The following is a 13690-nucleotide window of genomic DNA, read 5'->3' as shown; positions in this document are numbered from 1 at the left end:
GGAGTATTGAGTGGAAGCAGTAACTAATAAATAAAAGGACTGAGTAAGATATTGAACTAATATTTGAAATTACAGTGGATAAAAATATCTTGAATGCCTGTAAAAGTGCTTTTGGCTTGTGTCTCTTTAAATCTAGCAGCTAGGATTTTGTAACAAATAAGATGCTTATGAAACTATTTCCATAATGTTTAAATCAGATCTATCCAGAGAAGGTTAAGTTTGTGTACTTGTGTTCTGCTAGTCACTTGTTCTCACGAGGTCTGGGTATAGAGCAATATTTGCACATAGGCTAGAGAGTTGGTTTTTGATGGGGATACTTACAAAAAATCAGCTTTGATTCAGGCTAGTTTCTGCTGGGTAGACAGGTTTCTGTGTCACACAGAGAATCAGCTGGCTTTTATCAGAAGTCTGCTTTTTAACTGGCTTTTTTGTCAGAACCCTGGAAATAGAACTATTCTTTCATTTCTTAAACATGACGACTCCTGAGGGTGACCGGGCTGTTCTCTGAAAGCTGCCCTGGAGCAGCTGTAGCAGTTGCTGTCCTTGCCAAGATGGAATTAGCCTTTTAAGCTTTGAACAGTCTTAAGAGAAGATTCCTCCTCTCTCATTCTTGTAGGCAACCTTTATGTCTTTCCTGAACTGTTATCCCTGACTTGTTAATTTGGAGATAGAGGGATATTTCATATTGTTTGAAAAATAATCTGGAAGTTTATAGCTCCTTGAAGGTAATTTTCCTAACTTTAAATGCGTTCAGCATGTTTAAAAAAAATTGCAGCATATATGGTATTGCACCTTGGAATTTGCAGATCTCTCTGTTAACAGCATCCTTTCAAAGAAACTCTTGAATGGACACAACATTCTTCACAAGACCTTAACTGTTAGAGAAACACTTCTGCAGCTCTCAGATATGAACTTTAATAATATGCAAAGCTACAAAACTATATCGAGGCCAGTGTTAGTGAAGTTGTTTTTAAAGTGTCTAATATCCTGAATAGAACTAAGACTTGGTTCCTGTTTCCTTCTCTCAATGTGGACTTCTGTCACCAGCTAATTCTCTTACTAGGAGCATGTTCCGGAAAGGGATTGGGCATCTGCTACTCCCATTATTTGAAAATTAGTGAAAAACTTGAAGAAAAACAGTGATTTATTTTCATTAAGACATCTTAATATCCTTTGCATTGTTCTTTTTCAAGAGGGTTTTTCTAGAGTTGACCAAAAATCTTTGTATCTACTGTCTTGTAAATTTAAGAGAAGGCTGGTTAATGCCAAATCATGAGTTAGCCATCAGTTTGGTATAGCTACATCATCTGATCAGACATATTTTAATCTTTTTTCAACTGAATTTTCACTGTTAGTGGAATTTGTGTGAGAGGGTCAGTAATCAACAGTCTGGGGAGAAATAAAGTGGTGCTATTTTAAACTCCAAGAAAACAAAATGCAGAAAAGAAACAAGCATCAGGGTCTGAGGGATCAGAGTAGAAGAATGCTGAAGGCTTCTTTAGTGAATGCTCTCTTCCAAATCTTTGCTTTGATTTGGAAGAGTGTGTGGCAAAACATGACATAAAGAAATATTTAATGAAGACAGACTTCGTAAAATAAGAATCTAAGATCTTGTTTTCTAAAACCTCTTGCCCACATGTACTGTCTCTAAATAAAGGAGTTAACTGAGTTTATAAGTTCAGTTAAAATACCGTTCTTGAGCAAACGCTGATTCTGTCAGGGAGAGAGAATGCATGTTTTTATCCTCAAGTGCTATACTTAGTTATTTCAGGTATGTCTCTTCTTCTTCCACAGTTCTATGGAAACAAGGCTGGATTTAATTCTTTATTGAACATATATTTTTTGAACTTAAAAATACTTTTAAAAACCCTTTCTCTTATGCTTAGAATCTTAGATCAGTTTTAAAGTCTTTGACGTTATTTAGGAAGAGGGAGGGAGGATAGTGAGGTTTATAATGTATAGTCAAGGAAATTGTTTCCCAAACATATGTTTGTTGTTAAGTCCATATACATGTGTTTGAGATTTCTGTAGTTGCCACTACCTTTTTTTTTTTAAGATCATACTGTAAAGTAAGTTACAGTAAACAGTTCTTATGACAGAATAGCATGCTGGTTTTGTGGGGGGAAAAAACCAACAAAATAGCAGTCTTGGGTTTTTTCTCTTTCTGCATTTGTTTTCTTGACAGTTCTGTCTATGCTGTTGTGCTCTTATTTAAAAACACATAGAAGTTGTTGGCCTTTTAACAAAAGCATCATGACAACATGTTATTCTCTTCCTTCCTTTCCCGTTCCTATTTTGTGGAATTTCATATTGGAACTTCTTTTTTAGTTTTGATGCCATTGATGTGAAAGTTTGAGAGGCTTATATAAGCTGTGTAATGCAATTTTTGTTTTGTTTTTAATGGGAGAGCCTGTTGCGTAGTGTAGTGCTGAAATGTGCATTTTCATGTGATGGGGTTAGTTTTTTGTTATGGGAATTATGCGTTGTAGGGGAGAAACGGAAAAGCAGCTACTGAGGTGCGATTATGATTATGCAAATTACAGTTTTCTGTATGCAGTGTTTGACTATATATTAATGAGTAAGAAAATGTATTAATGGCTTATAAGTTGGATGATTCTACTTTGGGCATAGGAGAGTAAAGAGCACAAGTTTATTGAATACTATGGATCTAAAGCTCATGTAGGTAGTCAGGCCAGCTGTCATCCTCACTCTGGATGAGCTGCATTCTTGGATATTGTCTCAAGTAACTCTTCATTGGGATGGGAGGCAAACCGCTTACAACATATAGCAGACAATCCTGTTGCAACATACTTGAGCAGTGGTCATCAGCTTTAGTCAAGTACTTGAGAATTTGGTTTGTTTTGGATGAGTAGTTGGTGGAAAAGCTAATTCCACTGTTTCCTTGTTTTCAGCAATGACTTAGTTTTAACAAATCCTGTGCTGGTATAATATGAGAAAAGCAGCAGAAACCTGGATTTTTTATTCTTTCTGCTGTCATGCACTTGATGTTTGTTACTACTTCCTTCTGTAAAACCTGATGTGTAGGCTATGAATAAGTGGCATACCACCTAGTATGTTGTGGTAGGGACTCTGTGGGTTTCCTTTTTGAAACTTTGGCTCTGAATTTTCCAGGATCCAGAGAGGAATGGAGACTCCATTGGATGTTTTGTCGAGAGCAGCATCTCTAGTACATGCTGATGATGAGAAACGTAAGTCTGAAATTTCATTCTCTGCTTTGTTGGATCCAGATGCTTTGTTTGCAGTATATATCAGCCTAGATGCTGGCTTTATTGATATTTGCATTTTACTGACTCTAAGACATGTAGAAAAAGGTCTTCAGAAGCCCTCCAAAGGTTGTCTTCCTTTGGTGGAATACCAATACGTTGCATCTAAATTAGTACACAAGAGATCATCCTATTATTATCCTATTATTTTGAAAATGTACTTAACATTTCATGTAAAGGTGCCCCTCTTTTCCCAATTGCATTTGCATTGCTAGTCGACAAAAAGTTGTAATGGAACTGCTGTCAAACTAAGGACAATTTGAGAACTCATGCTCCCTCATAATATCAGTTAGACCTGTTCTCATTTAAGAACATGTATGGGTTGCAAAGATTCTTTTTCAGTTAATAAAACCTAAGATGTAGACTGTTATCATTAGTAATGAGCACTTCATTTTCCTTTCGCTGCTGCTAAAAGGTGAGCACAGGATTTTAACATAGTAAATGATGCCAGGTGCAGCTACAGAGGCTCATGTTGCCAATCATTTGGGTAATAGTTTTGCTTTTAGCGTTTATGATAAGCGTTTAAGATGGGTTAACTGATGTTAGAATAATATTTTCAATTCTGCCAAACTGCAGTGCTACTTCGTAGATCAGATTGTTACCTGCATGTTTAGTAATGAATGTCTCTGTCCTTTTTTTCTGAGTAGTGTAAGCGCTCAGGAAGTGTATGCATCTTGGGTATCAACCTGAATAGATGCTAAGTAGAAAAATGGTATTTTGGAATTCAGTCTGCTTTTGTGAGTAGCTTCTGTGCATAAAATCACCTTTTAAGATGAATTCAGCTTTTCTTCTTTGTTCCTTTATTCGATATATATTTTTTGAAAAGTAGTTGCCTTGAATGTTGAATAAAAGAACTGATTTACTGCTGTTGCTAATCCACTTACTAAAGTAATTACAAAATAAACAAACAAAGTGTATTTGGACAACGAGTCCCAGAATATTTGTGTATATTCAAATTGTCAAGATAACAGTAGTTTGCTGTTTCAGAAGATGGTAAAATGAAGGTTTCATACCCTGATGAGTTCTTCTGTATTACTGGCTCTTAGCTTTATAGTGAATGTTGGTTTTGCTGTTCTTTCATGTTCACCTTGCTACTGGAGAACTACCAAGTTTTTCCTGATCCCACTGTAGTAGGATGATTTGGTTGATTGCTACAGTTGTTGACTATTACAAGTGAAATGAACAGCAGTGGAAGTGCTTGAGGAAACAATTTCAACCATGATTTTGACCTGGGGGATTTATCTTGTAAAAGCTTAACCTGTTTTCATAGAATCATTAAGGTTGGAAAAGACCTCTAGGATTTTCTTCTGACTATATTTTCTTAATATATTTTGAATATGTATTCTCAATTTTCTTAAGCTTAAATGCATTCTTCTTGGTTAACTATTGCCTAAGACTCTAGTTTGATTTTGAGTGCCACAGGATAGGAATGTTGGGCTAGATTTCGAGAATCCAGAGGAAATCTGATTCAGTGCAACTTGCATATGAGGAAGCTGGTTGTATCTGGTTCTAATTTACATTCCTTTAGTCTTACCAGTTAGACTTAATTAGATTTATGCCACTCTACAGCTTCTGACTTATACTGTCTCTGAGTTTATCCTGTTGTTGTGCATACTGCATACCAAGAATGCTACAGTATGAAAAGCTGCTAAATGGAAGAAACGAGTAGTGCAGACCAGTCACTGGACTTGTACCTTTTTATGTCAGCTTTTGTGGAAACTGCACCATCCAGAAGTCACTCTGTGTTACAGAGTGGATACTAACAGCTTGAAGTTAGTCTTAAACTTGAATTTAGCAATTATCCTTGAGCTTTCCAGTAAAGTGCCTGGCATGCTGCTCCTGGAGTTCTGGCAGCAGTCCTGTCTGTATTTCTGTATCTCCTATTCACTTTGTCTAACACGTAGAATTCTACACAGTTTCCAATACTCTAGTCATGACTAGGAGTGCAATAATTTCTTCTTTTATTTTTAATTTTCTTTACATTAGATTACTTTCAGATATTTGGTACTGAACAAACTATTGATTTTATTTCAGTGATGTTTCTTGTATTTAAGTAATACAGGTAATTTTATTGTTGATTCCAGTGGGTTCTTTTTGACATTTCTAATGATGTAATGAGGTTTCCTGCTTCCAAAGTTTTGAATAAGGATTTCAGATTAATTTAGTTTCTGAAACATTTCTGTCCTACCCTGAGTCGTCTATTTTTGTGCTGGAATAGAAATTTGTCTGACAAATAACTCCTGATGCCCTTTGTGCATTTCATGGTCAAAATTTTATCCTAGTTCTTAAATAAAGAGCAAAAGAATGTAGCTATATGCTATCCTGACATGGCAATGCTACCAAGTAAGTAGTGGTTAGATTCCACCAGTGAAAAAATAAACCTACTTGTTAAGATGATTTAACTCACCTCAGATATTCTCATCTAAGCTATATGCCATGTAAGAGTTGAAAACTGAATTTGCCACTTTTTAAAGATAATTTTAAGCAATTAAGATATCCATTTTAACTATAATATCTCAAAATTATTCCTCTTCAAAGTAGTTTACCATTACAGTTTTTATAAGAAAAATAGTCTTAGCACTTCATCTAGTGTAAGAAGTATATGCATAATGCATATAAAATATATTTGAAGTTAGACTGTGTATGTTCCTACAGAAGGTATAAAGCAAGCTGAAGTTGTTAGTGGCCTCTTATTCATACATATCAATAATTTTTACTACTACTTTTATTGCAAGTGTTAGTACTATTTGTACACAAACCGTTGATCCTCTTGCAGACATCTTAAATTGCAAACTTTCACACCCTGATATGCTTTAATCCCATCTCAACCTCAACTTCAAACTAATTTGTACAATTCAGCAGCCTTCAAATGCATTTATGAATCCAAGCAGTGCAAATACAGGTTCTTGTTAAAAACAAGGTTTATTTCTCAAACCTGGTAGGTATTTAATTTTATTCTTGTTGGGTGTATTCGGTGGAGGATGTTACCAGTATTTATGAATTTAATTCTTTCTAACATGAAGGATCCTCTTACATCTGTGGGCACTCACTGCAGGGCCAAGTAATATAGAAGTGTCTTAGTGTATATGCAAATCAGACTCTGTTTAAAACAAATACTTTTATACTTAACAGCACTTAAAGAAATGAATGAGACGTAAGCTTATGGAGATTTCTCAGAATGGTTATTGGTTTCTTAAACAAATATTGCCTTGAATTTGTTTGGTTTGGTTTTTTTGCAGCTGTACCTGTGTCAATAAGGTTGACCTTCAGACATATGTTAGGACTGTACGTTGCATTCAATTGCATCTCCATTTTATTTCATGAACTATACTATATACTATATTCCACAGCTCCCAATTTAAATCATTCTGCACTTGTTACCAAAGAGAATTTATGAAACACGTTTGGTTAACTACTGTCATGGAAATAATTATGGCAAAGAAATGATTGCTATAATTTTGTACTTGTAACTATTACCACTGTGAGGTAAGCAATTATTTAAGACTGTGGTATAGTGGATCTGTACTTAAAAAAAAAACAAACAACAAAACAAAAAATGCTGAATGAAAGAAGACACATGTTCCTTTAGAAGTGATAACAGTTTAAAGGAGGGGATAAAGATATTTCCTAATGGAGCTCATTGTTCACTTATTGTCCAAACTTGGTCTTCCATTTCAGTGGAAGGAAAGCATACAGTGATGTAATTATTAGCCAGTCATCTTGAAGGCTTGTCACTAATTGCTTACTTGTCAGTAGTGAAGGGAAGGGATATATAGGAAGGCTGTGCTGTTTATGAGCAGCTGTTCAGTGCCAGAGTAGGTAATGTGCAACTATTTTATCTGTAAGTGGCATCTGTAAGATTTTGCTGGGGTTTTTTTTGGTGCTTCAGAAGTGGGCTTTGAACGAAGTGACCATCTGTAATACACATTTGTGTATGCTGTCTTTTTAATGTTATCTTGGCTGGAAACCTTACCAAATGTGGGTTATTGTATGATTGCAAAAATCAAGTTTACCATGAGATGCTTGATACTACTCATTACCCTTCTGTTCCTCTTGTTTTCCTATACTGCTCTTACTGGGATTGTACTGATTTCTTATACATTCAAGATTCAAGCTGGATATTATTAGAAGACCATAGTAGAAGCTGGTAGTGTTTAAGTAAAGACAAAGAATTATTGAAAATATAGTTTTTTATTCCCATAATTGTGTTGACCAGCAAGCGTTCAAACATCAAGGAGAATTATAATTTTGTATTTATCTTGTATAAAAATAAGGATTCAGGGAACTGGTCTTTCAGCTATAAACAGTGTTTTTAAAGCATAATCTTGATATTGAGAAAATAATGAAGGAAAATGGTAATAAGGACTTGCACTTGCAGAATGTGTTGAAAGTACTGTGTACTCAGCCTGTACTGATTTGATAATAACACTTTACTTGCACCCCCTCCAATATGCAAGTCCAGTTTAAGAACATGGGAATGAATAAGAAAAAGCATGTTGTTTCTCACTCTTTCAGGGTAATATAGTGAAAAGTCTGTTGCTGGCAAACAGAATAAAATACACTTCCACAAGGAAATAAAAGGTTTGGAAACAGCTAATAAATGGCATAATAAAGTCCTGGGTAATAGCTTTGCATTCTAATGCATTGTACAAAATCCATACCTTTTGCGTTTTGATTTATGTTTGAAAAACTGATACAGGACTACATTTTTTAAAAAAAAAAAAAGGTCACCTTTGATCAAGCCATCCTTCTTGCACATGTACCATCAGTTGCATGTGTCATACTTGTATGCATGGAAGTCTGGAATTGCTGTTCCATACTTCTTGCCTGTGAACACTGTTATTGTTTGGCAACAGTTTCTTTTATGTGGTTTAGTTTAATCCACTTCAAATAATTAAGCTAGACCATACGGTTGGTATTTCTAGTACAGAAGAATTATTGTGCTTTAAAATCCCTGCCCTAATCCACTTTGTAATAAAATACTCATGTAGACAGGACTTACAAATCAGTTTTTACTGTTCTTCATTCATATCAATCAGTTCAGTTAGGAGAATGAATTTTGTGCTGGCTGCCATCTCATAATTAATAAATATGCAACGATTAGCTGTTTTGAGTAGCTGCTCCTATGAAAGACACTACTTTAAGGCTGAGTTGAGAAGAATTTGTTCTTTCTTACCAGTCTTGAAGAGGATGACGTAAGCTTATTGTCTTTAAATACAAGCATTTTTAAATACAATTGCTTTAAAAACAAGCAATATTTATAGTAGAATTACACTTGCATGTTGCTATTTGCGTTGAAGGTATTAATGATGAAGTATTTCCAGCATCACCAGGACTTCTCACCTCACTTCTGTTTGTTTTGTAAATTCACAGCAAACTATGGGCAGTGAGCCTAAAGCAGGTTTTAGTATCAATTTTGCAGAAGTTTAAATAGCTTCCACCCTACTGAGTGAATACCTAAATCAGCACAGAGAATATTTAAGATCATGAAGGTTTTTTGACTGACTAAAAGTGTGGAATTGCACGGAACTTGCTATATGAATGGAATTAATACAAAGACAGTCTCAATGAGCATTTTCATTTGAGGTTTGCTTTTGGGGAAGGTTTGGGGGTTTTCTTGGGGCTGGGATTTTTTTGTTGTTTTGCTTCTTTGTTTCCCTAGAGATTAAGCTGGTTCAGAAAAATGGGAAACAGTGATAGCGTTTTTACACAGAAGTGAAATAGCATTATCATGTCACAGTCCTTTTTTATTTTCTATTCATAAGTTTGCCCCATTCTGCGTAGAACTGGGAGGAATAATGCACGCTTGTAGGTAATGATGATAAATATTATATAGCAAAGTATTATTTAAAACAAGACAAAAAATTTCCAATAGAACGTAATCTTGTCATGTGACATGCCCTTTGTATTTTTATTTGCACATACATATCCAAAATAGCAAATGTTGTAACAAAGAAATAAATGGAAAAAGTCATAGCTGCATGTTGTAGTTAAGAGGTATTTCAGTATTACTTCTCATTTATGGAACATTTGTTTAAGCGGTGGAAGGGAATCAAATTAATTCAATAAGAGCTACCTGGAGCAGTTCTAGAGTTCTTTTGAAATATAAAATGTGTTTATTTACTGAACCTTAATTCTCATATAGACTGTTGTGATGGTAAACTAGTTTCCCTTTGTGCTAGAATTCTTAATTTTGTGTCCCTGGTAATAGATATAATACACTTAATAGTTTAGTACATCACCACTTCTTCATTTTGTGTTTACTTTTTTGCTGTTACTTCTGTAGTTTCAGATTTATTTTTTTTTCCGCTGTAACAATGTTGAGAATGTTCACGTTATCTGTAGTACTTGGTGCTGTACAAATACATGGGAAAAGGTCATCCCTGTTCTCAAGACAGATGGTCAAGGGCAGGAAGCAGAAGACCACTATCGTGATACAGGGCTGCTTCTGATTAGCTGGTGAGACAGAAGCAGAGATGCAAACTCATGTTTCCTGATTCCTACTTGTAGCACCTCATTCACCACACTGCTAATGCCATAGCTTCTTTTGAACCCTGAGGTCTATTGGTGTGCAGAGTAGCCCGGCAAAAACGTCCTAGCAGAGTTTATCATGAATACTGGTGCTCCCCTGGAAGTAGAATTTAATGGGTAGGCAGTATTTCTCCTTTTCTGGTTGTCATTTTTGGAAGGGGTAGATAAGCAATAAGATAATTCAGGAAGTAAATTGGTTATTGTCTTTTACAGTAGCTCATAGCTGCACCATAAAATTGGTCATAGGGAAACTATCCTCAAGAAATTCTTTGCTTTGGAGAGTATCCTGCTAGTTTCTGTTCCTTTACCTGGGCAAGCTGTCAGTCATCGTAGATAACCTTAAGATACCATTGCCAGCAGGGCTGACTAAATCACTGTCTTGTTTTTTCCCAATTTAGGCTAGATGAACATCTCCCTTATAATGAAAAGTTTGTATGTGGTGCTTCTGCTAAATGTCTTGCTTCCTATGACTTTCAGGACTCCTCCAGTAAATGGAGAAGTCATTTTTAATCTTAACCTCCTCGTGAAATCCTGCCTGGCTAGGTTGTGGGCAATACAACCACGTTAACCTAGATTTTTTTCTTTTGCATTCTTTAAATAAATTTAACAGTATTTTGTATGCATGTTTTTCTTCAGTGCTTTCAAAGTTTTGGGGATTTTTAATCAGGGTTTTTCTGCTCTTGGATGTCTAGTAGTAACCAACCCAGCACAACCTTTCATGTAGAGCTTGATGACTTCTTCAGAAGACTTTTTCCCTTATTGGATTGGAAGGAAGGTAAGAAGCGCTTCGTGATTATTTCTTGTATGAAAATAAGTGAACTTGCCATATGGATGTTTGTTTCTTCTTTTATGGTAATTATTGATTTGGTTGTCTTTCTACCAGGCTGGTGATTGAATTACTAGGTCTGCTGGTTCAGAGAAGAGACAGATATTTGATAGAGGCAAAGAGTTAGGTCTTGAAAATTAGAGGTATGGTAAGACTTTGGTGTTCTGCAACCCAGTTTAATATACTGAATTCTTTAATTGCAAAAATTAATGTGCAATTATGTAATTGAAGACCTTTTATGAATTAGCAACTCTGCTTGTGGTCAGAGCTTTTCTATGATATCTAGCAAAAGAGAAACTTAAATTTTCTGGAGGAAAAGCTAAATTCTGTGAAGCAGTATGTCGTGGTTTAGCTGGCAAGTCAGCCCCACACAGTCACTCACTCACTCCCCCACCGGTAGATGGGGGAGAGAATCAGAAGGGTAACCCTCGTGGGTTGGGATAAGAACAGTTTAATAATTAAAATTAAAAGAAACAACAATAGAAATGCAATGTAAAGGAGAACAACGAGAGGCACAAAGCCCCGGGGGAGGGGGGAAGGGAGGGGAAAGGGGGAATGAACCGCTGAAACAAACCGCCCATGCCGCAGCCGCCAGCGGACCCGACGCCGCGCCGCTCCCGCGCTGCAACCTGCCCCCCCTCAACATACTGGTCATGGTGTCACATGGTATGGAATGAACCTGCCATTGGCCAGTCGGGGTCAGCCGCCCCCACCATGGCCCTGCCCCTCCCAGCCCCCCCCGCCACGCGGCAGAGCGCGGGAAGCTGGAAAGGTAGCCAACCCCCACAGTGAGGAGAGTTAACCCCTTCTCACCCAAAACCAGCACATTCTCCACCCCTTATTCCATACCATTTACACCAATGCCAGGTCCCATACAATGCAATACAACCATACCAACCACCACCCCTCCCCTTCCCATCCTTTAACATAATACACAGACATCATTCCCTTAATTCATGGACCTTCCCTGTAAAATGTCCATTAAAATGTCCATTGAGTTCACCCAGTCCATGACTCTGGGCTCCATCTGTTGTATCAGTCTTTCAGGGTGGGAGAGATGGTGTGTGGCATTGGGTTGCTGCGTACGGAGTCAGTCATCGTTCCATCCTTGCTGCACGGCTTGTTTCATAGTTGATCTTCCATGGGTTGGGAGGCTTGTACTCTGATATCATTGATACAACACAGAGGTGACACAATATATTATCTAGCAGTTCACATTGTGCCATTCAGTTCATTGACTGTTTTCACCCAAAATCAAATCCCCTTGAGGCACACATCAGATTTCTCCATCCTCCCGCATCACCCACCAAGTGCACCCAGGTCCTCGAGAAAAAGCAATCCCAATAATGGGTTTGCCTTTGCCGGAGGCAGGAAGAACCCAGACTGTTTTGCCCAGCATACTTTTTGCATGCACTACAGGGACTCTATCCTGTTCCACAGTATGTAGGATTTCTGACCGGGCAGGGCCAGCTCGGTTGGCAAATCCCCTCGTGTTGACTAACCATGTGGCTTTTGCTAAATGTGTATCCCAGTGCTTGAATGTTCCACCCCCCATTGCTCTCAGTGTAGTTTTTAACAGTCCATTGTACCGTTCAATTTTCCCAGAGGCTGGTACGTGATAGGGGATGTGATACACCCACTCAATGCCACGCTCTTTGGCCCAGGTGTCTATGAGGTTCTTTCGGAAATGAGTCCCATTGTCTGACTCAATTCTCGCTGGGGTGCCATGTCACCACAGGACTTGTTTTTCAAGACCCAGGATAGTGTTCCGGGCAGTGGCGTGGGGCACGGGGTATGTTTCCAGCCAGCCAGTCGTTGTTTCTACCATTGTAAGCACATGGCGCTTGCCTTGGCAGGTCTGTGGGAGTGTGATATAGTCAGTTTGCCAGGCCTCCCCATATTTATATTTCAGCCATCGTCCCCCATACCACAGAGGCTTTACCCACTTCGCTTGCTTGATTGCAGCGCATGTGTCACATTCGTGGATAACCTGTGCAATAATATCCATGGTCAAGTCCACCCCTCGATCACGAGCCCACCTGTATGTTGCATCTCTCCCTTGATGGCCTGAGGTGTCATGGGCCCACCGAGCTAGAAATAGTTCACCCTTATGCTGCCAGTCCAGATCCACCTCAGCCACTTCAATCTTGGCAGCCTGATCTACCTGCTGGTTGTTTCGATGTTCTTCAGTGGCCCGACTCTTGGGGACGTGAGCATCCACATGACGTACCTTTACAACCAGTTTCTCTACCCGGGCAGCAATATCTTGCCACAATGTGACAGCCCAGATGGGTTTGCGTCTGCGCTGCCAGTTGTTTTGCTTCCATTGCTGCAGCCAGCCCCACAAGGCATTTGCCACCATCCAGGAGTCAGTATAGAGATAGAGCACTGGCCACTTTTCCCGTTCAGCGATGTCTAAGGCCAGCTGGATGGCCTTTACCTCTGCAAACTGGCTTGATTCACCTTCTCCTTCAGCAGTTTCTGCTACTTGTCGTGTAGGACTCCATACAGCAGCCTTCCATCTCCGGTGCTTTCCCACAAGGCGACAGGACCCATCAGTGAACAGGGCATATTGCTTCTCATCTTCTGGTAGTTTGTTATACAGTGGGGCTTCTTCAGCACGTGTCACCTCCTCCTCTGGTGATAATCCAAAATCTTTGCCTTCTGGCCAGTCCATAATCACTTCCAAGATTCCTGGGCGACTGGGGTTTCCTACTCGAGCCCGCTGGGTGATCAGTGCAACCCATTTACTCCACGTAGCATCAGTTGCATGGTGTGTAGAGGGGATGTTTCCTTTGAACATCCAGCCCAGCACTGGCAGTCGGGGTGCCAGGAGCAACTGTGCTTCAGTACCAACCACTTCTGAAGCAGCTCGAACCCCTTCATATGCTGCCAATATCTCTTTTTCAGTTGGAGTATAGCGGGCTTCAGACCCTCTGTATCCCCGACTGCAAAACCCTAGGGGTCGACCCCGGGTCTCCCCAGGTGCCTTCTGCCAGAGGCTCCAGGTAGGGCCATTCTCCCCGGCTGCAGTGTAGAGCACATTTTT

General features: G+C 38.7%; 1 protein-coding gene across 2 annotated transcripts in view; it reads left to right on the top strand.

Annotated features, from left to right (window-relative positions):
• The window catches only part of VGLL4 (vestigial like family member 4), a 112191-nt gene that overhangs the window by 4565 nt on the left and 93936 nt on the right, over window positions 1–13690 (top strand). For both annotated transcript variants that reach the window (XM_075096608.1, XM_075096610.1), the window contains exon 2: window positions 3133–3209. In XM_075096608.1, the coding sequence (XP_074952709.1) occupies window positions 3133–3209 (77 nt within the window). The remainder of the gene's footprint in view (window positions 1–3132; window positions 3210–13690) is intronic.

Source organism: Phalacrocorax aristotelis, chromosome 6 (genome assembly GCF_949628215.1).
Source record: "Phalacrocorax aristotelis chromosome 6, bGulAri2.1, whole genome shotgun sequence".
Classification (NCBI taxonomy): domain Eukaryota; kingdom Metazoa; phylum Chordata; class Aves; order Suliformes; family Phalacrocoracidae; genus Phalacrocorax; species Phalacrocorax aristotelis.
Note: the sequence above shows the minus strand (reverse complement) of the source record. Positions and strands in the feature narration are given on the sequence as shown.